Source organism: Clarias gariepinus, chromosome 3 (genome assembly GCF_024256425.1).
Source record: "Clarias gariepinus isolate MV-2021 ecotype Netherlands chromosome 3, CGAR_prim_01v2, whole genome shotgun sequence".
In the NCBI taxonomy this organism is placed as follows: Eukaryota; Metazoa; Chordata; class Actinopteri; order Siluriformes; family Clariidae; genus Clarias; species Clarias gariepinus.
In genome coordinates this window covers 37,748,938-37,776,778 of record NC_071102.1, presented here as the reverse complement: position 1 = coordinate 37,776,778, position 27,841 = coordinate 37,748,938, and the positions used below count along the sequence as shown (strand labels likewise).

The 27,841-nt window shown below is 40.0% G+C and overlaps 1 protein-coding gene across 1 annotated transcript; it reads left to right on the top strand.

Moving 5' to 3' along the window:
* Positions 1-22,270: 22,270 nt before the first annotated feature.
* LOC128519329 (putative gustatory receptor clone PTE03) lies at positions 22,271-23,224 on the top strand. Its single transcript, XM_053493023.1, has one exon. The coding sequence runs from the start codon at positions 22,283-22,285 to the stop codon at positions 23,222-23,224; it is 942 nt and encodes a 313-aa protein (XP_053348998.1). The 5' UTR covers positions 22,271-22,282.
* Positions 23,225-27,841: the final 4,617 nt, after the last annotated feature.

The following is a 27,841-nucleotide window of genomic DNA, read 5'->3' as shown; positions in this document are numbered from 1 at the left end:
ACCTGTGTGTGTGTGTGTGTGTGTGCTCCTGCATTCCTCAGGTTTGTCTGAGCCGGCTTCAACACAAACACATTTGCGCGCCGGCAGGTCGAAAAAACCCATCTTAGCACCCATCTACCAGCCAGTAGTGGGTGGAGTCAGTACATTCTTACATTTAACTTCTCCTTGTCTTTTGATAAAGTTTTATGAAACTTTGGAACACACACACACACACACACACTGAAGAGCAAAGCGAAGATGTGCATTCACACCTCTGACCGTCTTTGGTCTTGTAAATGAGTATCCTTATTCACCTTCCAATCCCCCCATTACACACTCTCTGTACACTGTTGCTATGTTTGTTAGGGCACTTGGTTATACACAGCACTTTAATGTATACAACACTTACTTCCTGGTTTGTTTTATTTTAAATATTGCTTATTACCTTATTCAGCAAAATAAACAATGTTATCATTGTGTAAATTATTATTGCGCTGGTGTTCAGGACTGATGCTGAACAGCTGTGTTCATAGGTTTAATCAACGATTTACAAGACGGCAGTTAAAGCATTTGTGGATGGAGAGGTGTGTCTGTGTGCGCTCCTGCATTGCTCCGTTGGCTTTAACACAAACACATTTGCACAGACAGTTCTAAAGAAGCCCCCCTTTAAAAATAAAATGTATTCTTCCAAAACTAATTATACGTAAAACAGTAATTTGTATAAAACAGGTGAATACATGTTGTATTTTGCTTAAAGTTTAGTAAAATACTCGGATAACACCAGCTACTTATCAGTCTCTATCTGTTTTTTTTTTTTATATTAAGATATCAATTTTAAAAACTATTAAAGATGGAACAGTCTTTTTTTTCCCCCAAAGTATCAGACATTTTGTAATTCAATGTTCAGAATAGAGAGCTGACCAAACATCATTCTAAAACTGTTGCACTGTGACGCCATTCCTACTATAGCTCCCTCAACAGCTTGTTCAGGCTCCTCCAGTATCTCCAAAAGGCCAACCATCATCCGTCTGACACCATGCTCCACAGCAGAGCTTTGCTTAAAGACAACAGGAGAATTTAGTGAAGATGAAAAACAGGAGACAGGAGAATTTAGTGAAGATGAGTTTAGTGAAATAAACTTTACAGAATATCTAGTTGTAATAAAAATAAAAGATATTAGTAAACCTACACCACAGAGTGTGTAAAATACTGTTTTGAAAAATTCTGGAATTTAAATAAACGTTGCTAATGTTAACCATTGAGCTTTTTTAACTGTAAACCCTTGTCTGTCTATATTATCGTCTGCATTAAATTAACAGAGAATTAGCTTTATGCGCTTTTCATACAAATAATTTAAGTGATATAACACTCGTATATGAGCATTAGTTCATCTCTGAAGCCAAACTATAACTTACTGAGTACTGAAGCACCCGCCCCCCCACCACCCCCACACCTCCCCCACTCCTTAACTGATAAACACTTCAGAGTTTTTATCCAGCTGTAGGAACTGCAAATGCCCACAGTTGTTTTGTTCAATTTCTTTTATAGCTTTACTATTATATATATATATATATATATATATATATATATAGTGGCGTGGGCGGGGTTCCGATTAGGAACCATCATGCTTTGCGAGAATAATGGCCAGGTCAGGCACATATCGACACCGATTCGCTGAGTCAGGGTGCACGCGCATACTTTCATTTGGTTGCGGGAAGCTTTGGTCACGTCGCCCGTTCTCGGATATCCTGATACATCTCGTATGTTTATCCTCGACACGGATGCAAGCGATGTCTCAGGTTTCCGAGGGCAAAGAGCGTGCTATTGCTTACTTCAACCGCGCGTTGTCCGGACCGGAGAGGAATTACTGCGTCACCCGGCGCGAGCTGCTAGGGGTCGTCGCGGCCCTTAAACATTTTAGGCCGTACTTATACGGGCAATCCTTCTTACTGCGGACCGATCACGCTTCGCTGGTTTGGCTGCTTAGTTTTAAAGAGCCCGAGGGGCAGTTAGCGCGCTGGCTCAAGCGGTTGCAGGACTACGATTTTAATGTTCGGCACCGAGCGGGAAAACTGCATGCTAACGCCGATGCTTTATCCCGCCGGTCGTGCAGCAAAGAGCGTTGTCGGCACTGCGAGCGGGTTGAAGAGCGCGTGGGTGGTGGCGACGTTGAACACTCTCCGACCCCAGTGAATCAGAACATTCTCCCTGCACAGTCCTCCGGTGCCCCCATCAGTAATCACCTGTCCGAGCCGGCGTGCAGCCAAGTTACTGCGTCGCGTAAACCATCGCCTGTAGTCGTTTCGCCTGTGCCACAGATGGACTGTGATAAGCTAATCGCCGAGCAGGAGAAGGATCCGGCGCTGCAACGGGTACTAGGTTGGGTTAACGCGGGCCAGAGACCGGATTATGCCACGGTTGCTCACCTGGGGCCAAAGGAAAAAGCTCTCCACTCGCAGTTTAACCGACTAGCGTTGCGGGGAAGTTTACTCTACCGCCACTTGGAATGGCCGTGCGGTGCTGGCGAATCCATTCCACCACGGCTCGAGTGCTGGTGGATGAGGTGTTCAGCCGATTCGGCGCCCCGGAGCAGTTGCACAGCGATGCGGAGGCGGAGGTGTTTGCGGCGGTGTGCGAGCGCCTCGGGGTGAAAAAGACCCGCACCACGCCCCTTCATCCGCAAAGTGACGGCCTCGTGGAACTCTTTAATCGAACGCTCACCGCCCAACTCACCGTGCTTACCAGCAACCGGCAAAAGGATTGGGACGAACATTTGCCTCTCGTGCTTTGGGCTTATCGCACAGCAGTGCAAGAGTCCTCACAGCTGACGCCAGCTGCGTTAATGTTCGGTCGCGAGTTGCGCATGCCCCCTCCACAAGTGGATTTACCCACGAAGCCAGGGTTGGACTATTTTTGTTCTTTAAAAGACAAACTGTTCCGTGTCCACGAGTTGGCGCGTAGACACTTGGCGGACGCCGGTGTTAAGCAGCGCCGCTTGTATGATACTCACAGCCGGGGGGGCGAGACTTTGCTACTGGGGAGCAGGTTTGGGTGTATTTCCCCGGAAAAGGGGGCTCTCGTCCAAGCTTGTCTGCCTCAGGAAGAGGGCTGCGCCCCTCCTTTCCCCGCAAAAAGACTCCGGCGTTCACAACGCCAGCGCCGACCGACACGCCTTCTAAACTGAGTTCGCCATGGTGACCGGGGATGGTCACAGCTTGGGTGCGGGCAAGGGTTTCGATTAGAAACCATCATGCTTTGCGGGAGGGGTTGTTATGTTTTCACCCTGTTGGGGAAAGGTGTTTGGGTTAGTGGCTTCGGCCAAGTTGTGTGTGTGTGTGTTAGAAGTGTGTCTTGTTGATTGTGTGTGACCTGTTGAATGTGCCGTTTATGTACCCTGCTAAATAAAATACTCCCAGCCATTTGCATTGGGCAGCAAGGAAGCTCACTCATCTCTCCAAGTTCCTTAGTAGCAGTGAAAAACGCTACAATATATACTCACCTAAAGGATTATTAGGAACACCTGTCCAATTTCTCATTAATGCAATTATCTAATCTAACCAATCACATGACAGTTACTTCAATGCATTTAGGGGTGTGGTCCTGGTCAAGACAATCTCCTGAACTCCAAACTGAATGTTAGAATGGAAAAGAAAGGTGAATTAAGCAATTTTGAGCATGGCATGGTTGTTGGTGCCAGTCGGACCGCTCTGTGTATTTCACAATCTGCTCAATTACTGGGATTTTCACGCACAACTATTTTAGGGTTTACAAAGAATGGTGTGAAATGGAAAAAACATCCAGTATGCAGCAATCCTGTGGGTGAAAATGCCTTGTTGATGCTAGCGGTTAGAGAAGAATGGGCTGACTGATTCAAGCTGATAGAAGAGCAACTTTGACTAAAATAACCACTCGATACAACCGAGGTATGCAGCAAAGCATTTGTGAAGCCACAACATGCACAACCTTAAGGCAGAAAACCCCACTGGGTACCACTCATCTCCACTACAAATAGGAAAAAGAGGCTACAATTTGCACGGCTCACCAAAATTGGACAGTTGAAGACTGAAAAAATGTTGCCTGGTCTGATGAGTCTCGATTTCTGTTGAGACATTCAAATGGTAGAGTCAGAATTTGGCATAAACAGAATGAGAACATGGATCCATCATGCCTCGTTACCACTATTCAGGCTGCTGGTGGGGTTTAATGGTGTGGGGGATGTTTTCTTGGCACACTTTAGGCCCCTTAGTTTAAATGCCACGGGCTACCTAAGCATTGTTTCTGACCATGTCCATCCCTTTATGATCACCATGTAACCATCCTCTGATGGCTACTTCCAGCAGGATAATACACCATGTCACAAAGCGCAAATCATTTCAAATTGGTTTGTTGAACATAAGTGTGAGTTCACTGTACTAAAACGGCCCCCACAGTCACCAGATCTCAACCCAATAGAGCATCTTTGGGATGTGGTGGAACGGGTGCATGTTGTTATCAGTGTCCTTGTGGGATTCTTTAACCACATGACTCGAAAGTTGTCTGTGCTCACTTTGTTCAGGTGTGCATGTGGCATTCAGGTTGGAAGGATTGGCATGTTCTACTGAAGGATGATAAAGAGAGAAATGAATATTTTTCTTTAGCACCCTTCCACCAAGTTTGTTTGGTTGGAGACCATCCAGTTTAAACAGTCTATGGCCCCAGAAAAGATTAAAGTTGTCAGTAAAGGTGGCTCCTTTTAAACTGCAGGTTTTTTGTAGCCATGTGTTCAGCCCAAGCAACCATGACAACATGTTAGTTCCCCTTGCTGGGAGTGGTCTACTGATGAACGACTAAACTTCAAGTTTTAAAGTGTTTCAAAGAGTTCATTAAAATCCTTCTTAAGGAGTTCCGACTGCTTTCTCTGAATGTTATTCTTCCCCATGTGGATGATGCTTTGTTTTTCAGTCTTGTGCTTTGTCAGAATGTTCTAAAGCCCCTGGTCACATCAGAAACGGTTGCTTGAGGAAAATAGCATGAGGTAGTTGTCCTGCCACTAATGTTTTTGATAGTGGAGTCCCCGATTATCAGAGTCCTGACCTCGGTTTCACCCTGACCTGAATGTCACTGTCTGCTCGACCTTGAGCACCCGTTGCTAGCGATGTTAGCCGCTGACTGATCTGATCCATATTCAATCACATTTGGAGATTCCTCACCCACATTCATTAGTGCTTTGAATATGTTTTTAAGATAAATGGGTGTGGCAAAATCCCAGTGTTTGCAAGTCTTGTCATAGCCATAGCTGGGAAAGAGGATGCTATTGCACCAATATGAGGTACTCGTAACAATCAGATATCTCGAGAGCCTTTGGGTCTCGCTCCTTGTTTGTACCATTGATTAATCTGTCGATCAGTTTTGGCATGTTACTCTACACTTGCTATAAACTGTTTAAATTTGCTAGATTCACGAGACTCAATGGCTCTACCTCTGATGGGGGGTCCATGCTGACCATCTGCTGAGTGTTCTGCCTATTTTAGATGTCTAGCAAGTAACTTTGTTTCAAAAACCGCAATCCTTTGTACAATTGTGTGGCAGGTCATGCAACAAGTAGATTTCACAAAGGACATTTTTCTCTGACAGTCTCTGAAATGGCAGATGGAGAAAAAAGTCCCCTTTTGTCCAATCCTAATTTTTGTGCCAAAAATGTTTTGTTTGAGCACTGTGCCGATCTGCTAAAGTAAAAATCAAAGAAATGTACAGATATAGAGAGCAGTAAGCAGGAATGTCCGAACAGTAGTGTAGGAGCCAATTAAGTCTATCAATAATTTGTATTATAACAGTTTACTTTGTGTGTTAATTTGCATGTAATAACTGAAAGTATAATTTTCTTTTGATTTTCCATATATTCAGTATTATTTCTGTTTTCGTATACAATTTTTGTTCCGTGTTTATCTGCTATGGACTTGTCATGTGAGAGTGAGGTGGTGCGGGCAGGAAACAAGGGAGAAATAATTTACTTACTGTCTTAGTTTTTTGTGGAAAACTTGTGTTTAAACGTTTAAGGAAACACGAGTTTGAGTTTTTTTTTTACAAGTGAGATTTTATAAAATACAGGAACCAACTGATGTTTGACAATTTTTGTGATTAATCTTTTTATTTATTTAACGAATTTTCGACTGGCTTGTGTGACGAGTAAGAATCTATTTTCCTGCTGCTCTAAGTTAATTCCGGACCTTTGCGTCTACATTTAGTAAGAAAATTCTCCTTTTTTTAATATAAGAAAACACAGAAATATATAGAAACAGAGGACACGAACGCGGCCTCCAAAAGGGTGCTGAAGATGACTGTTAAAGGGCAAAAGAAGCGACTTAACCACCTGACAGGAACTAGAAAAGCCACACTGGGACATTTAACAAGGCAAATGAGGAAAATTGAAAACTTGCTTATGGACGCTGGTAATGTGTATGAACACATTGTGGCTGAGTTTGCACAGACCTTTTTTTGCATTTTAAGTTATTAAAAACGCAACCAGAGAGTTTATATCCAAAGATGAGGCATATTTAGATCAGTTATACTGGTTTGAACCTAAGTCCCGAGCATTTAGGCACTTTGTAGACAAGGTCAAAGATTGGATCAAAAGAGTTAAACTCCAATCCAAAGAGGCGGAGCAATGTGATGCAGAGGTTCAATGTACAGACAGCGTCTCAATGGTTTATTCCTTTTTTTTACAACTTCCTTTTTTTCCTGAAAAAATTGGTAGTCACGTGGCCTTAGGTGTGTCATTTGCTGCTTCTTCTAGAGTGAGAATTACAGCTGAAAGGGCAGAGTTGTTGGCACAAGCTAATGCCTTAAAACAGAAACAAAAGCTTGAGAAAGAGAAAGCTGAGCTCAAGGCGAAGAAGAAAAAAATAGAGCTTCTAACTGCTATTGCTGCAGCTGAAGCTAAACTTCATGTTCTGTCCATGTATAAACCAGCTAGTAGTATTTCTGGTGCTTCGGGTGGTGCAGCAAGGGCTGCCATAACTGCAGAAAATCTGACAACTTGGTACGTCCAAATGCATACTGTAGAGAGTTAGCACATGACGATAATATAGATCCAACAGTTAGCGATGGACAACAGTATTTTGCTAAATCACAGCCACCAAGGGCAGGTGTTAGCGTTCCTGTACATGTAGATACAGAAAGCTTGTGTCATATCATGCAACGACAAAATGACATTGCTGAGATTTTCATAAAACAGAAGTCTATATCCACTCTTCCACCTATGGATATTCCAGTGTTTAACAGAGACCTGCTTGAATTTAAATTCTTTATGGGAGCCTTTGAACATGGAGTAGAGTATAAGATGCTGGGCACATGCTCCAGGGCACAGTACATTAGTGAATTCTGAACGTGAAGAGAAAATAAGAACCTTCAAAGCTTTACTGCTAGGTGTTATATTGACCGTAATACTCCTATCTCACCTATGCGGTTTGACTCACGGTGAGGAGTTAGGCACCGTGAGTCACCGCGATTGCTGCCGACGTTCCTTTGGCGTTTTGCGAAGTTCTGTAAGGACCGCAAGCTTCCGCGAGTACCGGCAAAAAAATTTGACATGTTTACATGTAAACATGTTATGGCCACCGCGCGAAACCACGTAGGTGAGATAGGGGTGTAAGTAACATTATAACCGCTAAGAAAGAGATAATTCACTACAGCCAAACAGTCATGTTTCCATAAGAAATCAAAACCCCTACTAGGTAAATCTATTAAACGCAGTAGCGCTCTTTAAAGGTTGTCACCAGTTTTACGAGACACAATCCTAAGAGTAGGTGGCAGGTTAAGCAGATCAGCAATGCCTGAGGAATCCAAACATCCTGCAATTTTGGCAAAAGACCTCCATGTTTCAAATCTGATCTTAAGATCAATTCATGTAGATGTTGGCCACTGTGGTGGTAATCACATGTTGTCAAAGTTGCAAGAGAAATACAGGATTCCAAAAGCACAAACAGCCATCAGAAATGTTCTGTCTCAGTGCACCATCTGCAAATGCCAATGCAGTGTTACAGACAAACAAGTCATGGCTGACCTTCCCCACGATGGACTTTTGCCAGATGATTCCCCATTCACAAATGTAGGCATTGATTATTTTGGCCCATTTGAAATAAAAAGAGGAAGGACATTGGTTAAGAGGTATGGGGTAAAATTTACTCGCCTGACAATAAGAGCTGTTCACATTGAGATTGCTAGCTCTTTGGATACGGACTCTTGCATTTATGCGCTAAGAAGATTCAAGGGGCCAAGTTCAAACAATCAGGTCTGACAACAAAACGAATTTTGTTGGAGCAGAAGGGGAGTTGCAAAAGGCCATACAAAGTTTGAGTAATGACAAGATTGAGACAACATTGCTTACAAAAGGTGTGCAGTGGATTTTCAGCTAAATCCCACCATGGTGGTGTTTGAGAACTGCAAATATGTATGATCCGGAAAATTTGTAACTTCACCATGAAACAGCAGTCTCTTGATGAAGAAGGCCTTCAAAGGGCGAAAATCACTAGTCGTCCAATCACTAGGGTATCCAATGAACCAAATGACTTAGAGGCCCTCACTCCAAATCACTTCCTGCTGCAAAAAGTAAAACCGTTAATGTCACCTGGAGTTTTTGATAAAGCAGACCTATATTTCAAAGGTAGGTGGTGCCAAGTTCAGTATATGGCTGACCTATTTTGGAAGCGCTGGGTCAAGGAGTACCTACCAGACTTGCAGGAAAGACAAAAGTGGCAAAGCTTAGTAAAAAATCTAAAGCCTGGGGGCATTGTGGTGGTTACTGATGATTCTGCACCACAAAACTCTTGGGTAATGGGCCGTGTGACATTCGCAGACAACAAGGGTCTTGTGAAAACCAACACAAACACTCATTTACGGCCTGTTACTAAGCTTTGTTTGCTTTTAGAGGCAGACTTATAGTCACTTGCACACAATCTCAATCGAAGAATCTGTTATAGGCTTAATGTCAGATTAACATTACCTTAAATTCAATTCAATTTTATTTATATAGCGCTTTTAACAATGGTCATTGTCCCAAAGCAGCTTCACAAAAAAAAATTAAAGATTTTTTTTTTTTTTTTTAAGAAAAGAAAATATTTGGAAGTGTGTATGTGTGAGAAAAATGTGTCTAGATAATAATTAAATGAATGAATGATGAATGAAATGTCTCTGATGAGCAAGCCAAGGGTGACGGCGACAGTGGCAAGGAAAAAACCTTGAGAGGAACCAGACTCAACAGGGAACCCATCCTCATCTGGGTGATAACAGATAGAAATAACATCAAGTGTGTTGTGCAGGTGAAAGTTCAATATATCAGAAGTTGTGTAGATTCAGTTCAGCAGTAGGTGCAGAGGGCAGATGGGGTCAGATCACTGGAAGCACAGGAGCAGGATGTGTAGCTCCAGCCATCATAAAGCAGAATCTAGCTGGAGCAGGTCCTTCTCAAGATGCCTTAGAAACCTTGCAGGGTTGGCCTTTGTCTAATGAAGCTGGCACAATCTCCAGATGTCTCAGGATGGGTAGAAAAATACAGAAAAGATGGAGAGAATTAGCGTAGTTGCCATTCAGGATAGGTGTACTGGAGTATGAGGTTATGGGATGAGTTACGCGTATGCCAGATTAAAGAGATGCGTCTTGAGTCTACTTTTGAATTGGGAAACCGTGTCTGCTCCCCGAACAGTGTCTGGAAGGCTATTCCAAAGCTTTGGAGCCAAATATGAAAATGCCCTGCCCCCTTTTGTAGATTTTAAAATTCTGGGAATTACCAGAAGTCCGGGGTTTTGTGATCTTAAGGGACGTGGTGGATTATAGCGTATCAAAAGACTGGTTAGGTATGAGGGAGCTAAACCATTTAAAGCCTTGTATGTAAGTAGTACTATTTTGTAATTAATTCTAAATTGAACAGGTAGCCAGTGCAGGGATGATAATATAGGTGTTATATGATCATATTTTCTGGATCTAGTGAGAACCCTGGCGGCTGCATTTTGGACTAACTGTAGCTTGTTTATTGAGGATGCAGGACAACCACCTAGTAATGCATTACAATAGTCCAGTCTGGAGGTCATGAATGCATGAACTAGCTTTTCTGCATCAGATACGGATAGGATACTCCTAAGTTTGGCAATATTTCTAAGATGGAAAAAGGCTGTTTTTGTGATATTGGAAATATGATTTTCAAAAGACAAGTTACTATCTAATATCACGCCCAGGTCTTTTACTGTTGAGCTAGTAGTAACAGTACATCCTTCTAAACGCAGGCTGAATTGTGAAAGCTGTTGTGTGCTGGTTTTTGGGCCGATGAGCAATATCTCTGTCTTATCTGAATTTAGTAAAAGAAAGTTATTGGTCATCCAATCTTTTATGTCCTGGACACACTCTGTTAATCTAGACAACTTGGGTATTTCATCTGGTTTTGTTGAGATGTATAATTGGGTATCATCAGCATAACAATGGAAACTAATCCCATGCCTTCTAATGATGTTTCCCAGGGGAAGCATGTAAATTGAGAACAGGAGAGGTCCTAAAACTGACCCTTGTGGGACCCCATATTTCACTGGCATTACATCAGACGGTACTCCATTTAGATCTACAAAATGGTATCGATCAGACAGGTATGATCTAAACCATTTTAATGCCTGCCCCTGAATACCTATATGATTTTGTAGGCGGTCTATGAGAATATTATGATCTATGGTGTCGAATGCAGCACTTAGATCAAGTAAGACTAGTATTGAGATGCAGCCTTGGTCTGAAGCTAAAAACAAGTCGTTTGCAATCTTGACTAGTGCAGTTTCTGTACTATGATGGGGCCTGAAACCTGACTGAAATTCTTCTAGGATGTTGTTTTCCTGCAAGAATGTGCATATTTGAGCTGATACTACTTTTTCTAATATTTTTGATATGAACGGAAGGTTTAAAATCGGTCTATAATTTGTTATTTCATTCGCGTCCAAATTAGATTTTTTAAGAAGCGGCTTAATAACTGCCAGCTTCAAAGGTTTAGGGACGTGACCTAGATATAATGAAGAATTAATAATGTTTAGAAGTGGCTCTCCAACTGTAAGCATCACTTCTTTTAAAAATCTGGTTGGTATTGGGTCTAACAGGCACGTTGTTGATTTAGCCGAGGTGATAAGTTTATACAGCTCTTCCTGTCCTATACCTGTAAAGCACTGAAAATCTAAATGTGAAGCTCTAGGCTGAACTAGATCATGAGATGCTATTAGAGGTTGAACCTCTGTTATTTTCTTCCTTATGCCATCGATTTTTTCGTTAAAGAAGTCCATAAAATCTTCACTACTAAAATGTTGTGGAGTACTCTCTGCAGGCATCTTAGGTTTTGTTAGGCAGGCTACTGTACTAAATAAGAACTTGGGATTGTTTTTGGTTTCTTGCTATCAGTTGGCTAAGATGCTCGGTCCTAGCGGTTTTTAGAGCCCGTCTATAGCTGCACATACTGTCTTTAAACGCAATTCGAAAAACTTCTAATTTAGTTTTTCTCCATTTTCGCTCAAGGTTACGGGTTGCTCTCTTTAGGGCGCGAGTATGACTATATTAAAGGTTTTTTTGTTTCAAGATTGTTTTGAGATTATTTTCAATTGTATTATTTTAAAGAAATTAATTGTGCTCTTTGTTGTAAAGGTTTGGTAATTGTTTTGTTAAAGTCAAAGACAATTTGTAAGAGATCTCCACTAGGGATCACTGTTTAGTTTGTAGTTCTTTGTTTGCAGACTCAGTTTCTCAAAAGGCACCTTGGTCAGGTGATGTGGGAGCTCACCTGATCTGAGGCACATTATTAATCCGCTATAAATAGCTGATTAGTCTGGGAAACTGTGTCAAGCATAGTTGGTTTGTAATCAAAGTCATGTATCTGGGTGTTTTGTTTTGTGTTCTCTTTGTATTTTCTGTATGTTCTGTTCATTCTTTTGTCAGATAAGGCTTTAGTGAGGTTAATGTTATATGTTCATTGTGTTTTAGTGTGTGTGGAGCTGATTCAGTGTCGTGTCATGTTGTGTGTTAGAATGTAGGTAAGTAGTTAGCCTAGTCTCTGTGTCCCTTAGCCCAGTGTCTCTTAGCCCCTCGTGTTATGTTTGGCTATCTGGTAGGTGTAGCTAAGTGTTATGTTAGGCTAAAGACATGTTTAGCTAATTACCATGTCTCTAGCCCTAGTCTAGTCTCTCCGAGTCTCCCGTCTTATCTTGTTCCTGTTTCAGCTCTATGCTTAGTTTGTGTGTACTATGTTATGTTTGTAAGCCTGTGTTTTGCCATAGGGCTTACCTACAGTAGTTGATCAATTGGAATGGTTATTACCGTCGCGCTCACCGCCGCGTAAAAACGTCAGCGGCCAAAATAAATCAGTTGCATTTCAAAGTCATTCGTAAAATGGCCGCCAGGTGGCGCAAAGTGACATTTTCGCTCGTTGCCGTAAATACAACAGTGACCGTTATACAGCCTATCTATCTCTGTATCGGTTTATTGTTATTTAAGTTCTGGATTATTTCAGGTACTTTAAACACATTGTTGGGTTGCTCATGTTGGCTCATATGAGATGTAGTTTACAAATGATCACCTGATTGGGTTATTTTGACCCAACAACTGGTTTATTCATTATTCTTTCCTTTCTCCAAATATCAGCCTGCAGAATGTTTGAAATATTACTGTTTATTGTGTTACAGGTGTAGTTTTAAGAGTTGTTTAGGCAGGAATGCGTTTGTATACAGCTCAAAACCTCCATTAGTTATTAAAGATAGCGGCTATTTAGAAAACATGCCCAGTGATTTCTGAGGATCAGGAAATCTCCCGGCGCTCTGCGCATAACACCGGGCCAACTCATGTCGGAAAGAATTTATAAACGGTTTCTAAACGTGGGCTATTGTTTTTTTACCTATAATATTTGTTAATTTAATTTAAATGAGGTTTGGGCTCAGGACTTCAATTCGGCATCGTGATTCTCCTCTTTAATTTACTCCATAGTTTTAATCAGCGCTCAGCCGCATGCATGAAGTTTTCCAGAGCGCACTGTCAGAAGTAGACTAATGATTATGAACGCGTCGGGAAAACAGCAAGCAGACTGACTCTGACCATTTAAAAAACGTTTGCGTTCATTTTCTGACGCGCTCAAGTTCACCAAAAACAATACAGAACAGCGCAGCTTACAACACTTACAAAATCACAACGTTTTTTCGTTATTGTGAGTGCGCTTAAATAAAAGTTGAGTCTTATAAAGGCATGTAGTCTTATATAGTTTTATTATATAGTTTTTGCACATTAATCTGACAGTTTTTTAAGCCTGTCACGGCGTGCGCCCAAATCAATATCGCTCCTCACTCACTAGTTAGGCGGCCTCCCCTTCAGACATGCGAAGCAGCGGGACCGCAGAATTACACATGACTGGTGAGCTATCGTTGCTATCGTTGCCCGGGCTTGCACCTCGCGCTATAAAATACTCGGGGTTTGTTGGGCTACAGTGGATTTTACTACGCGCTGTGTATGCAGCGCGCGTGCAACAACGCAGAAGTGCGGCATGCAAGCAGGGCAAATGGAACGCGCCCCAGGGACTTCAAAGGAGCAAGAGGTGGGAGGGGGGCGGTACGGCCATCCACGGAGAGCAGAGTCAGCGCGAGCAGACGGATGGCCATTGCACTCACACCGCGTAGTAAAATCCACTGTAACCCAACAAACCCCAATCATCACCAGCCGTGCCTTATTCCGTCATGTCATGTGGGCATTATAAGCTTTGTATTGAAAACCTCTAACTAAAAAGTGGCAGCTGGCACGCCTAAAAATAGACGCAGGTTATTTTTTTAATAGTCTAAATAAAAACCCTCCGATTTAATTTCCTATAGTCTAAAAAGCGCTCAACTGCACGCATAGTTTTCCCGAGCGCGAGGAATTTTTTTGTGCTAAATAATGTTTATGCAGTATAAGAATTCTTATTAATCCTGGGTTGTTCTTTTAGTGTCACTATAGTGCTTTACAATGCCAGACAACATTCAAATACAAATTATCCACCCTCCCCAGGTGTGAATCGGTTGTTCTCACCTATACATTCAGAGGAACTGAAATGCACTTCTCCCCACTTTAAAAACCTCTTGAATCTGAGGCTCTTCTGGAGACTTTCAGTGATTTCAATTTGTGTAATTTTAATCTCCTGGATTCTAGATTCTAAAGTTGTCATTGTTACCGTTTTTAATCATTGCCTGGTTTAGGTTTAGTATTCAGTGCGCATCTGTTATATTACAACTATCATAACACTCAGATACCTTTTATTGGGGGTTAAGTGACTGATGTGCCTAACATTTTTCAGCTGAGCCTTTGTTTCACTGAAAACGACCGCGACACCCCTCTCTCTCACACACACACACACACACACACACAGAGCCGACCAAATCATTAGCACGTCCCTCCCCCAAACAGCACAGACATTTACTTTCTATCCATTTACTTACACCTGAACTGAGTTGTTTGAGTAACATGGGTCAAACCCCTTACAAATCATAACAGTCTACTGCATTTCATTCTTATAATAACGCAAAAACACAAGCGGGGCTGAAAGACCAACATCAGCTGACGCAGTAGAACGTCCTGACAATGTTATAATTTTATGGTAATTTATTTCAGTTAATAAATCTACTATAAATTTAAAGAACACAAGAAATAAAATGACACAAATCCATGCACGCTTTTTTTTTTTCTAATTACAAGTGATAAAATCAAAAGGCTCACTGTGTTAACATTTATTGTGCTAAAATTTGATCCTAATAAGATTTAATTTAATTTGAATTCTAGAACAGTGGCAGCTGGAACATCTAAAACAGATGCAGGATTATTTTTTTATAATCTAAATAAAAAAACTTTTTTAAACGTGGGCTATTGTTATTTACATGCAATATTTGTTAATTTAATTTAAATGGGGTTTGGTCTCCGAAATGTTGAGCATCAGGATCCTCTTCTTTACTTTCCTACGTAGAATCAGCGCTTAATCGCACGCATTAAGTTTTGTAAATTCGTTTAATGTTTAATAGTAAATAATGACCCCCGTTGCGCTGTACCACCGCTCGGAAAACCTTATGAAATACAAGTTTAGGACAATTATGATGATCTGCCACGGCGTGCGCATGTGATGGGTGTACGCCCAAATCTACTATAACTACTCCCTCACTCCGTAGGCTCCCTGAATAGGCGTCAAAGGGACGGGGCCGCCTATTTGTGCCGGCTGGCGATAATTAACTTTAATATGATCTCGGGCTTGCTCCGCATTATAAAACCAAGGCGCGGAGGTTTATCTGAGGTATGGGAAGTACGTGATGTAATGGAGAATATAAAAAAAGCATGTCAGTGGGGAGATGTGACGCGCCCCAGGGACTTTAAACAAGGACACTAGAATTCCGCCCTTTGATCTCCGCGCTGAGGACAGCGCGAGAAAGAGCTGCGCGAGCTCCCGCGGCATCTACACTCCCGCACCGTGCCCGCCCTCGCAGCCCCACTGCCGAAGAGGAAAAGTGTGGTTAGGTTTTTGCGTCAGCGAGAACTCGCGCCGGCCATCGACACCGGGAGAAGCGCCGTCACGAGGGAGCGTGCAGGAGCGCTGCCTCCGCGTGCTCAGTTCTGCCACTTGCACCGACACTTATCGTCAGCTGTGTGCCCGCATGCCAGTGTGGCACAGCCCCTGGAACTGCACATGCACAACCTTTATCCCTTTCTTTCCATTCTCCCTCCTTCAACACTTTCCTTCCCCATTTTGCCTAAATAAATTACCCTTTTCCCGTAAGACCTCGTCTCGTGTCCGTGCTTTATGGTGCCGCCCGTGCAACATGGGTCGAACCCGTTTACAGATCATAACAGTCTACTGCATTTCATTCTTATAATAACGCACAAACACAAGCGGGGCTGAATGACCAACATCAGCTGACGCAGTAGAACGTCCTGACAATGTTATAATTTTTATGGTCATTTATTTTAGTTAATAAATCTACTATAAATTTAAAGAACACAAGATATAAGACGACACAAAACCCTACACGCGTCTTTTCTAATTACACGTGATAAAATTTAAAGGCTCACTGTGTTAACATTTATTTTGTTTAAATTTGATCCTAATAAGATTTAATTTAATTAAAATTCTACATTTGTATCGTCATTTTAGTTCTGTGATTATAAATTTGTTTAACTACAATGTTTTACTTGATTTTATCCGCTACTACGTGCAGTTCTAAAACTCTGTGTCTCATTAATCCAGCAGAGAATGAACCAAGGCATGAGGCGTCAGCCTGTAGTTATATAGCGCCACTCAACGGTAAAAGCCAGCAAACGCACAAAGCCAAACGGTACCGCCGAGCGCGGCGACGGTAGGACCTACATTCCGATTGATTAACCACTGTATGTAACGGGTATTACAGCCTGTGTTTGTCCTTAAGCCTGTGTTTCGTCATAGGGCTTATCTGTGTAACAGGTATTAGGGCCTGTATTCGTCCTGTGTCCTGTATGTAATGTCTTAAAGCTTGTGTTCCACCCTAGAGCCCATGTCTTGTATGTGCCGTCATAGCGACGGTGTCTCGCCATATCACCCGTGTTTCACATTAGGCCTTGTTATAGTTTAAGTTTGGTTGTTGTTCGTCTTGGTTTGGTTTCGTCAGTGTTTTTGTTATATGTTAGTTCATTAAGGACTCTCTACGCCTCCACCCCTCTACGCCTATGCCTGCCTGTTTTTGCCCATGGCAATATTATCAGCCTGTACTACCCTGTACGTGACACAATTAGGAGCTGGCAAGTAGGAGCCAATTTAATCTAACAATAATTTGTATTATAACAGTTTCCTTTTTTTGTGTTAATTTGCATGTAATAACTTAAAGTATAATTTTCTTTAGATTTTCCATATGTTTTTTTATTTTATTTTATTTATTTATACTTTATTTTACCAGGAATGTCCAGTTGAGATACATTCTTTTCTTCCAGGAAGTCCTGTCCAAGGTGGCAGCTGTCATGCTTTCCCTTGTGCAAAGGAAGCGGACGCAAATGCAGGTGAGGTTCAGTATCACTCCTCTTTTTATTATTTTTGTTTAACAAACATACAGTAAAATAAAGACAGAACAGAACAGAAATCCTAAGGTGAGCTCCCCAGGCTAAGTCTGCAGGTCAGCTTCTTTATAACTGAAAGCAGGTCGATACATAACAAAACAACGAGAGTTCGTAGTTACGAGTGACGTGTTTCTACAGCCTTGACCTGGCTGGTGTGCCGCCGGCGTGCACTTGACCCAGCCTCGACCCTGCAGACACTTCTTAGTCCTAAGGAGGAAGACGAAGAGCATATATGAGGTTTAAACATAGCTCAGTAACTTAAACACGACATCAACAGTGAACGGACTGGGATCTACGGGACGTGCTGAAAAGTGTGATGGTTTTTTTTCTCATTAGAGTCTGAAAAGTTTTATTGTAGAATTCACCCCTTTTGTTTGTCTGGAGGAAATGAGGAACCCCGCTGTCTTTTAAAATCGACGCGAAGGCGTTGGTTACTTCTGTAGCTGATTTTTTCTTTATAGCTCTTACAAAGGCTTTCTTAGAAAAAACATTGATCACCGTGTATAAATAATTGAATCCATCGTTGTACGATGCCAGTTTTTGCATATCACAGAGATCTGCTTGAAACTGGTTAAGAGGTCTCAAGGTAAAAACTCTAATTTGAGGAAATCGCGTTCTGGCCGTTTTATGCAGCGTGTACACATCTTGTTCGGCTAGAAATTCCTTAACCCTCTTGAGATTTATTTTCTAACTTGCGTTTTGTAAGGTCTTATGCAGCCTCTGCACCCCTCCGAAACTGGCAGGATGTGAAGGATCGTAATATTTTTTTTTATCAGCCTATCGAGGTTTCGAGACATTTCTAATAACTTTATTCTTGATCTGAATGAGTGTTTATGGCGATGACTCACTCTCTGTGTCTGTGATGTAGCTCACTATACTGTTGTCGTTTAAGGTGTGTGTGAGTTTTATGATCTAATTAGCTTCATGCAAAGAAGTGTTTTATGACCCGATAGGCTCTGTCACTGTAAAGTGTTTATTTAGAAGTGTCTGTTTTATGACCCTTTTAGGCTTATCCTTTGTTTAGAAAGTGTAACAGTTTTATGACCCCTTGGTCTTTAGTCAGTGTAAAGTGTGTAATTAGGATGTGTCTGTTTTATAACCCTGCTAGCCTTGTCCCTTGTTTGGGAAGTGTGTTTACACTTAGGGTGCTTGTTTACATGAGACTTAATGTTGAGGGTTGAAAAAAAGAATATATATATACGTTTACGTTACGAATATATGTAATCACATTTGATTACTTTTAAAGTTTGTATAGGGAATACATTGGCATTTCTTTACAAAACATAATTTTTTAAACATTATACAAGAAAAAAATCAATCACAATAGTAATATTTGCACCGTTTGATTACTTTCAAAACTTGTATAAGGATTACATTACCATTTCTATACGATACAACATCATGCATTTTCCCAATGTCGTTAACTACTTCTACAGAATGATTGTTTTTTATAAAAATGACTATGATATCAACAAACAATGCGTAAAGTGTAAACATACGATGCATGCTTATTTCTTTTTCACCTAAAACCTCAATAGTCTTACAAAAGGTAATGACTGGGGAATTTACATTCAGCTGTAATGTTGCCTGCACAAGCTCGTCCCAGTTTGCAGAACTGGTTACAGATTTAATAATACACAGAATCTCTTTAAATCTCTTTACCTCGTCAGGTACACACATGAAATTCGATTTAAACTTTAAAGCATTGTCGACTCTGTTTTCGATTACTTTAACCACAAGTCTCTGCATCCCACTGCTCACCAATACTTGTGCGCATACGAGCTCCATTTTCGCAGGCAGTTACCCATCTTCTTCAGACCTCGTTCCCGAAGCTTCGGTTCTTTGGCGTAGTATCATCCTCTCTGGTTAAGTCTTTTAGTATCTGTATCTTTAAGTGTCTCTTAGACGTCCTCGGTGGTTCTCAGCTTATGCAGATAGGTCTCGGACACCCTGCGCAGTTTAACCTCTTCCGCTGGTGACAAACTGTTTGCTTCCAGAAAGTGCAGAATGGACGAAATAAATCGATCAGTCCATGATCTCTTCCGCACTTTTTTAAAGTTGTCACGGAAAAAGTCATCCGTAAAACCCCCACAGACACTCGTGGTGTTTCTGGCTAGGATGGTCTACGATACAGCCGTAGCAGGTTTCCTCTCGGTAGCGATACACGACTCAAGACAGCAGCCTTTCAGTTTTTACCGCGTCCAGATAAAAACGGGAATGCCAGCCGTCTGTCTCATCACCATCATGACGCAGCGTAACCGTCGCGCTCTCGCAGCCTTCCCACTCGCACTGCTGACTTTCAGACATTGTTGAGGGCACCGAGGTTTGTGCTAAGTTGCTCGCCATGACACCGCTGACATAAATTCGGAAAACGTGACGGGTGGATCGAAGCTGTGAACTAGAGAGATTTAAATGAATCTCCTGAAGAAGAGGCGGAGCTAGAAGAGGCGGAGCTAGAAGAGAGCGCGCCTCGTCATGAGCTGATCCCTCCAATCACGACTCATGTGGGAAAAGTCCTGTGATTCGCTCCCCGAACAATTCGTGCATTATGATCCAGGCGTCGATCGGGACATTTAGAGTCGGGTGAAAAACACCACACTCTGTGTTGAAACGCTCCACGGTCACTGATCCCTCTGGCTCGTTCTCGCTGTTCAAGCTCCACCTCACGCGGTAAAACCATTTACCCGTAGTTGCTGCTCTTGTCTCCCATATTATTCTCATCAGTCTTTTCTTTGATTCGCTTTGCAGCACAGTCTTTGTTGTTGTTTCATGGACATGAGTTTCTTCTTTTTCTTCAATTTCGTGTCAGAGATTTAAGTTCTTAATCTCACTCACTGGTAAGGCTTCTTTAATCTTCTTTTCTTTAAGTATTTTAAAAATCATTAAGCTCAACGCACCCCAGTCGTTTGAGGTGATCGTTGTTTTTTCAACACACGTGTTAAATTTTTCACTGTTCTCCAGTTGGTAGAAAAACATTTCCCCGTCTAAGTATTTAAAAACAAATTCCCACTTGCGCCTGTGGTCCAGACTCATCTCTTCCCGAAGCGATTCACGTGGTGGTCGCTGAGTTCGACGCAAATACATAAAATGTTTCTTCGGAGCTCTAGTTAAAGACGTCTCATACACAACCCTCAAAGGCAGCTCAGAAACTATACCCTCGTAAGCATTCATTTTCACTGATTATAATGATAATAATACTAATAAAACAAAACACAACAGCTACAATCAACTTCTCGCATCAACATAAAAAAATGAAATGATGTCTAATGCATAAGCATCGTTACACCCCCTTTTATCGAAAACTCCAAGTCATAAAAATTCCTAAAGGTCAACTAAAAGGTCATAAAAAAGCAATAAAACTGTCAAGATTCAGTTTGACGAAAGGTTGTTAGGTACTATTTTTTTTTACATTTATTTATCATACTGATTTTATTACTTGTAATCTATTTTAGATTTATGGGAGCAAAATAGCTCACCTTATATCAATTTACATGATTGCAGGACAGTCTATTTAAGTTGCACTTTTGGATGGTATGTAGCCAACAATCCAAGAAAGATGGAAGGAAGTAAAACAACAAGAAAACCAAATTGGACAAAAGAGCAGTGTTTATTTTTAGCTTTGTGTTCAGTGTTTGGAGAATATTTCTTCTTTCCACCGTTTTGTCTTTCGTTATAGAAACTCTTAAGCCTCTTAAAATTCCTCCTCTCTACTCTTAACAATTTTTACCTTAGGAGCTGTTTTTAGGTCCAAGATGTTTTGTGAATCATTTTTGTCTTTAATAAGATTAAGTCCTAAATTTAAAAGGAAATTCTAAGAAAATGTAATAATTCTTTATAATAATTTCGTCACTAGGAGCAACTTTTAGATTTAAGAAGCTTTGTGAATACAGGCTCAAATCTTTACATGAATGTATTTCACAGATTGGAATTTTACAGATTGTGAGATCACAGATTAGTTATGAGAGTATGAGAGTCTATGTGTCTATTTGGAGAAGTGCATGTTGGGAGTTGGTAGAGGATTATAATGTGGGTTATAGTGTGGAGAATGGTGGTTGGTGAGTTAATGGGAGTGGAGGGAGGAACAACGATAGTTGTGAGTTGAGGAGTTGAACAGCCCAGGGAACAAAGATTGTCCTACATCTAGAGCATCGTAGATATCGTCCTGATGGGAGACACTTTCATGTCCTGTTCTCTGCATTTGAGTAAGATCCTGGAGGATGGTAGTCCAATTATTTTGGAACCTTGACTGTGTTATGCAGAGATAGATTTCTTACTGATCACAAAGGAAATTTCAGATCAAACAATAATTATCTGACAACAATTATTGTTTCAGATCAAACAATAATTATCTGACAACACACACTAAGGTTAACGAACCCATATTTGCCTTTAATAAGATTTACAAATATTTAAAGGAATTAAAAAGACTGAATTAAAAAGACTGAACTTAAAATATAAAACTGTCCATGAGTTATAATCTTCTTTTATGAGGTTTCTTTAAAACGTTTTGTCATATTTTTTCTTAGCATTGCAAGTCTTTGATTCTCTCTTAATTAATTCTTCTCCCGCACTGCATATCGCAATGCTTTGCATGAGCCTGGATGCCGCATCTGAAACTGTCCTGTCTGCCTACCTCCCAATTCCCCACTACTAAACCCAGAGAACTGATAAATGAGACTTATACAGTAGAGTGTATAAACGGTGCATTCTTTTTTTTTTTTTTTTTTTTTTGTCACTAAGCACTGAAAAATAAAAACTGCAACAAACTGTGCCCACTACAGAGCTTTACACAGAAAATAAGAAAATGTGAATAACTCAAAGTTTTGTAGTTTTTAAAAATTCAGAAATGCTTTAGCGAACATGACAAAATGTTGACTTAGCCTGCAAATTCCCCAGATCTCAAAATGATTGAATATCTGTGAAACGTGTTGAATAAATAAGTCTGATGAAAAGAGGCTCCACCTTTCAACTTACAGGTCTTAAAAGGAACTGCTGCTAACATCTTGATGCCAGATATCACAACACACATTCAGAGGTCTTGTGGAGTCCATGCCTCATCAGCTCAGAACTGTCTTAGCAGTCCAAGGACTATAGAATATTAATCAGGAGATTTTAATATTTTAGATGATAGATGTAACTATGTAGTCTTGTCTTTTTCACCATAGCAAAATATATTCAGCTAAATCATTATGGATTTTTTAAAAATAGTATTTGGTTTTAGAAATTAATGGATGTCACTAATTTTACATATTTCACACTGACAGGTCATGTGGATTTACAGAATTACAGATATGTTTATTTTTTAATGACTCTTTGTGTGTACATACTGATAATTGTATTTAATACTGTTGTATTTTATTTAATATTAATGAACAAACATCTTCATGAGCCCATGTACATTTTCATTGCTGCGTTGCTTTGTAATGCTCTATTTGGAGCAACTGTTCTTTGTCCCAAACTGCTTATTGATTTACTGTCTGAAAAACAAATTGCTTCCTACCATGGCTGTTTATTTCAGGTTTTATTTGTTTACTGGTATGCTGGTACAGAGTTCACATTGTTATCCGCCATGGCCTATGACAGATATGTGTCCATCTGTAAACCATTACATTATACAACTCTTGTGAAAATGACCACTGTGAAAATACTTATTTTTTTATCATGGTGTTTGCCTTGTTGTGAACTTGGTGTAGGAATAATAGCAATATACCAACTTCAGCTGTGTAAATTTAGACTAAACCGAATATACTGTGATAGTTACTCCATTCTTAAATTAAGTTGTAAAGAAACATCTGCAAACAGCTCCTATGGACTTTTTGTTTTCAGCATTGGAGTGTTTCCTCCAGTGACTTTCATATTCTACTCCTATGTCAGGATCCTCTCTGTTTGCTTAAAAAATTCTAGAGATTTCAGAAAGAAAGCCCTACAGACCTGTTTACCACATATTTTCATTTTTATAATTTTTTTTGTCAACATTTGTTTTGAAGTTCTTTATAGCAGACTAGAATCAAATCAGATTCCCCACATTATTGCCATGATTATGTCAGTTGAATATTTACTAATCCCTCCACTGTTTAATCCTGTAATATATGGTTTAAAACTGAAGGAAATTTCAAAAAGCATCAAGAAATTGATTTCAAGGAAAAAATGGACAGGGATTTCTTTTTAGGTACTATTATTATTATTATTATTATTATTATTATAATAATAATAATAATAATAATAATAAACAGCAGGCCTGGGCTTGCCATCGGGAGCACCAGGAAGATTCCCGGTGGCCTGGTGACTGATTTTGGCCTGTTGCCAGCCAGCGTGTGTGATTTTATTTGTAACTATATATATATATACAGTGGTGTGAAAAACTATTTGCCCCCTTTCTGATTTCTTATTCTTTTGCATGTTTGTCACACAAAATGTTTCTGATCATCAAACACATTTAACTATTAGTCAAAGATAACACAAGTAAACACAAAATGCAGTTTTTAAATGATGGTTTTTATTATTTAGGGAGAAAAAAAATCCAAACCTACATTGGCCCTGTGTGAAAAAGTAATTGCCCCCTGAACCTAATAACTGGTTGGGCCACCCTTAGCAGCAATAACTGCAATCAAGCGTTTGCGATAACTTGCAACGAGTCTTTTACAGCGCTCTGGAAGAATTTTGGCCCACTCATCTTTGCAGAATTGTTGTAATTCAGCTTTATTTAAGGGGTTTTCTAGCATGAATCACCTTTTTATGGTCATGCCACAACATCTCAATAGGATTCAGGTCAGGACTTTGACTAGGCCACTCCAAAGTCTTCATTTTGTTTTTCTTCAGCCATTCAGAGGTGGATTTGCTGGTGTGTTTTGGGTCATTGTCCTGCTGCAGCACCCAAGATCGCTTCAGCTTGAGTTGACGAACAGATGGCCGGACATTCTCCTTCAGGATTTTTTGGTAGACAGTAGAATTCATGGTTCCATCTATCACAGCAAGCCTTCCAGGTCCTGAAGCAGCAAAACAACCCCAGACCATCACACTACCACCACCATATTTTACTGTTGGTATGATGTTCTTTTTCTGAAATGCTGTGTTACTTTTACGCCAGATGTAATGGGACACGCACCTTCCAAAAAGTTCAACTTTTGTCTCGTCGGTCCACAAGGTATTTTCCCCAAAGTCTTGGCAATCATTGAGATGTTTTTTAGCAAAATTGAGACGAGCCTTAATGTTCTTTTTGCTTTAAGTGGTTTGCGCCTTGGAAATCTGCCATGCAGGCCGTTTTTGCCCAGTCTCTTTCTTATGGTGGAGTCGTGAACACTGACCTTAATTGAGGCAAGTGAGGCCTGCAGTTCTTTAGATGTTGTCCTGGGGTCTTTTGTGGCCTCTCGGATGAGTTGTCTCTGCGCTCTTGGGGTAATTTTGGTCGGCCGGCCACTCCTGGGAAGGTTCACCACTGTTCCATGTTTTTGCCATTTGTGGATAATGGCTCTCACTGTGGTTCGCTGGAGTCCCAAAGCTTTAGAAATGGCTTTATAACCTTTACCAGACTGATAGATCTCAATTACTTTTGTTCTCATTTGTTCCTGAATTTCTTTGGATCTTGGCATGATGTCTAGCTTTTGAGGTGCTTTTGGTCTACTTCTCTGTGTCAGGTAGCTCCTATTTAAGTGATTTCTTGATTGAAACAGGTGTGGCAGTAATCAGGCCTGGGGGTGACTACAGAAATTGAACTCAGGTGTGATAAACCACAGTTAAGTTATTTTTTTACAAGGGGGGCAATCACTTTTTCACACAGGGCCATGTAGATTTGGATTTTTTTTTCTCCCTTAAGAACGTAAACCTTCATTTAAAAACTGCATTTTGTGTTCAATTATGTTATCTTTGACTAATAGTTAACGGTTTTTGATGAGCGGAAACATTTAAGTGTGACAAACATGCAAAAGAATAAGAAATCAGGAAGGGGGCAAATAGTTTTTCATACCACTGTATATATATATATTTTTTTTTAATATTAGTGCCCACTCAGTGTACTAAAGTAATGATTTCTGGAATTGGCATTCAATTAGTTAATTAAATAATGATAATATTAATCGGCTCATTAATCTGATTCTGTTAATCGTGACTGGCATCGTTACATATATATATATATATATATATATATATATATATATATATATAATATGCGCCAGGGGAGCAGAAACGAAAAGGGCACGCAAGAAGAAAGTACGTCAAGAAAAAGCAGCGAAATTTTGCATAATTTCAGACTTATTTGGGGCTTCAAGTGCAGTCAGTTTTATCTGTAAATAGTTTTATCTTTGCAAGTTTTTTTTTTTTATTGGAGCTGCAAATAAATATTAGATGTAGCCCATAATATCATCATTTAAATACTATATGCTAAAAGACATTAAAATGATTTTAAAGTTATAAATATTTTATCAGACATGTATATTTATTCATTAATTCATTCAAAATGTAGTCATTATTCTTCTAATTTTTTATGTCTGCTCATTTGGAAGGTTTAAAACTTGTTTTCGTCTTATTTTCAAATTAATTAATTAAAATTAGTCAGCATAGCACCAGTAATCAAACTACAATGAGGTGGTGATTTTGCACTAAGGAAGAGAGAGTTTGTTTGAGCAGAAGTGACGGGTACAAGGAAAAAAATATATAAAAGAAAAATATAAAGAGACCACTGCAATTTACTCTGGAAAACTTCTATAATTTCATCAAGAGAAACTATTTGCTTTCGTGCAAAAAAAGTGGTATAAAGTGTAAACCCAACAGCAATGTAAAAAACTTGTGGAGTCAAAATGCATGAAAGTAGTAATTGCAAATCGGGTTTATTCCACCAAATACTGATTTCTACAAATTATTAGCATTTTGTTTCATTTAGGTTATTAAAGTTCTGCAAATACTGCATTATCTTGTGTTATTTTGATGTGTTGTGATGTAATTTACTATAAATATACACTCTGAATAATAATTCTTATATTTTGAGTTTACATTTGAGTTTATGGGATATTTTGTCAGAAGTCCACAAAAATTAAACAAAACTGTTAATCTCACCAAAATATGCACCTGTAAGAAAAAAAAAAAACTGATTATGCTGCAGTCGTCTCTAATTTCTTTCCAGAGCTATATTTATAGCTATATATATATTAAGCTTTGGAAATATATATATATATATATAAGAGGATATATATAGAGCAGGTGTGACAAAAGACACTGAGCAATTGGTGCGATGCAGTCAGAGACAGCAGTGCACATAAAGCATTCTTTTGAAGCATCCGTGTACACCGGGAACAGGCAGTAGAAGTTGGGATTTCGGAGAATGAGGGAACTGTTGAAGTGGGTTTTAAATTCATTGAATGTAATTTCTTCCCAATGAGTCTGAAAAACTTTCTGTGGAAGAGAATACCTTTTAAAGATTGTAAAATGTTTGTATGTACAGTACCTGCAGCACATTCACTTTACTAAAAGCAGTGTTTTGATGAAAAAGGCTGATACATGCAAGACATACAGTGAGTGAAGGTCTTGGTTTAAGTACATTGACAGAGACTCACTCTGGTGGTGTGCTCTGCTGAAAAAAGTTTACATCAGTCACTTTACCTAAAACAAAAAGTTCTTTCTAAGTGTTATAATTTAGTTGATTTTATATGGTCACACACCCAAGATATTAATGAACTCAGTTCTGTGTTTAAAACAATCTGCCAGGTTCGTTAATTTTCTAGAGAAAACATACTATCCATAAATAATATTTTACAAAATATACCAACCCAGGGTCTTCTAGTACCAGTCCCAAGTCTGGATAAATGCAGAGGGTTGTGTCAGGAAGGGCATCCGGCATAAAACATTTGCAGAATCAATGATGCGAATCATAAATCAATTCTATACCAGATCAGTCGCGGCCCATTGACCTACAGGGTGCCAGTGGAAATTGGCCAACTGTTGGTCGAAAAAGGAGAGGAGGAAGGTGTGTTTATAAGCAGAGAGAGAAAAGGAAAGGCAAGAGTTTAGGAGTGATAATAGGGACTTTGAATGTTGGGACTATGACACGGCATGCAAGAGAGTTAGTTGACATGATGCAGAGAAGGAAGGTAGATATACTGTGTGTCCAGGAGACCAATTGGCAAAAGTAGCAAGGCTAGAAACTTAGGATCAGGGTTCTAATTTTTTTTTACCATGGTTAGGATAGGAAAAGAAATGGAGTAGGAGTTAATCTGAAAGGGGTTTGTTAGGAATATTCTAGAGGTGAAAAGAGTATCAGATGAGACTGAAACTGGAAATTGAAGGGGTGATGTTCAATGTTGTTAGTGGTTATGCCCCACAGGTAGGATGTGATTTGGAAGAGAATAAGAAATTCTGGGATAAGTTAGATGAAGTGATGTAGAGCATCCCCAGTAGTGATTGGTGCAGACTTTAATAGAGATGTTCGGGAAGGGAAGAGAGGTGATGAAAATGTGATGGACAGGTTTGAACTTAAGGACAGAAATGTGGAAATGGAAGTAGTGATACTTTGTTCCAAAAGAGGCAGGAACATAGGGTGACATATAAGAGCAGAGGCAGAAGCACTCAGGTGGACTACATCTTGTGTCGACGTTGTAATCTGAAAGAGATCAGTGAGGGTACTTGGTGTATCATCAGTAAAGAGCAAAGTGAACAAGGAGAATTGGTGGTGGAATAAAGAACTACAGAAGTGTATACAGAGGAAGAGGCTAGCTAAGAAGAAGTTGGACACTGACAGGACTGAAGTGAGTAGATAGGTGTACAGGAAAATGTAGCATAAGGTGAAGATAGAGGTGTC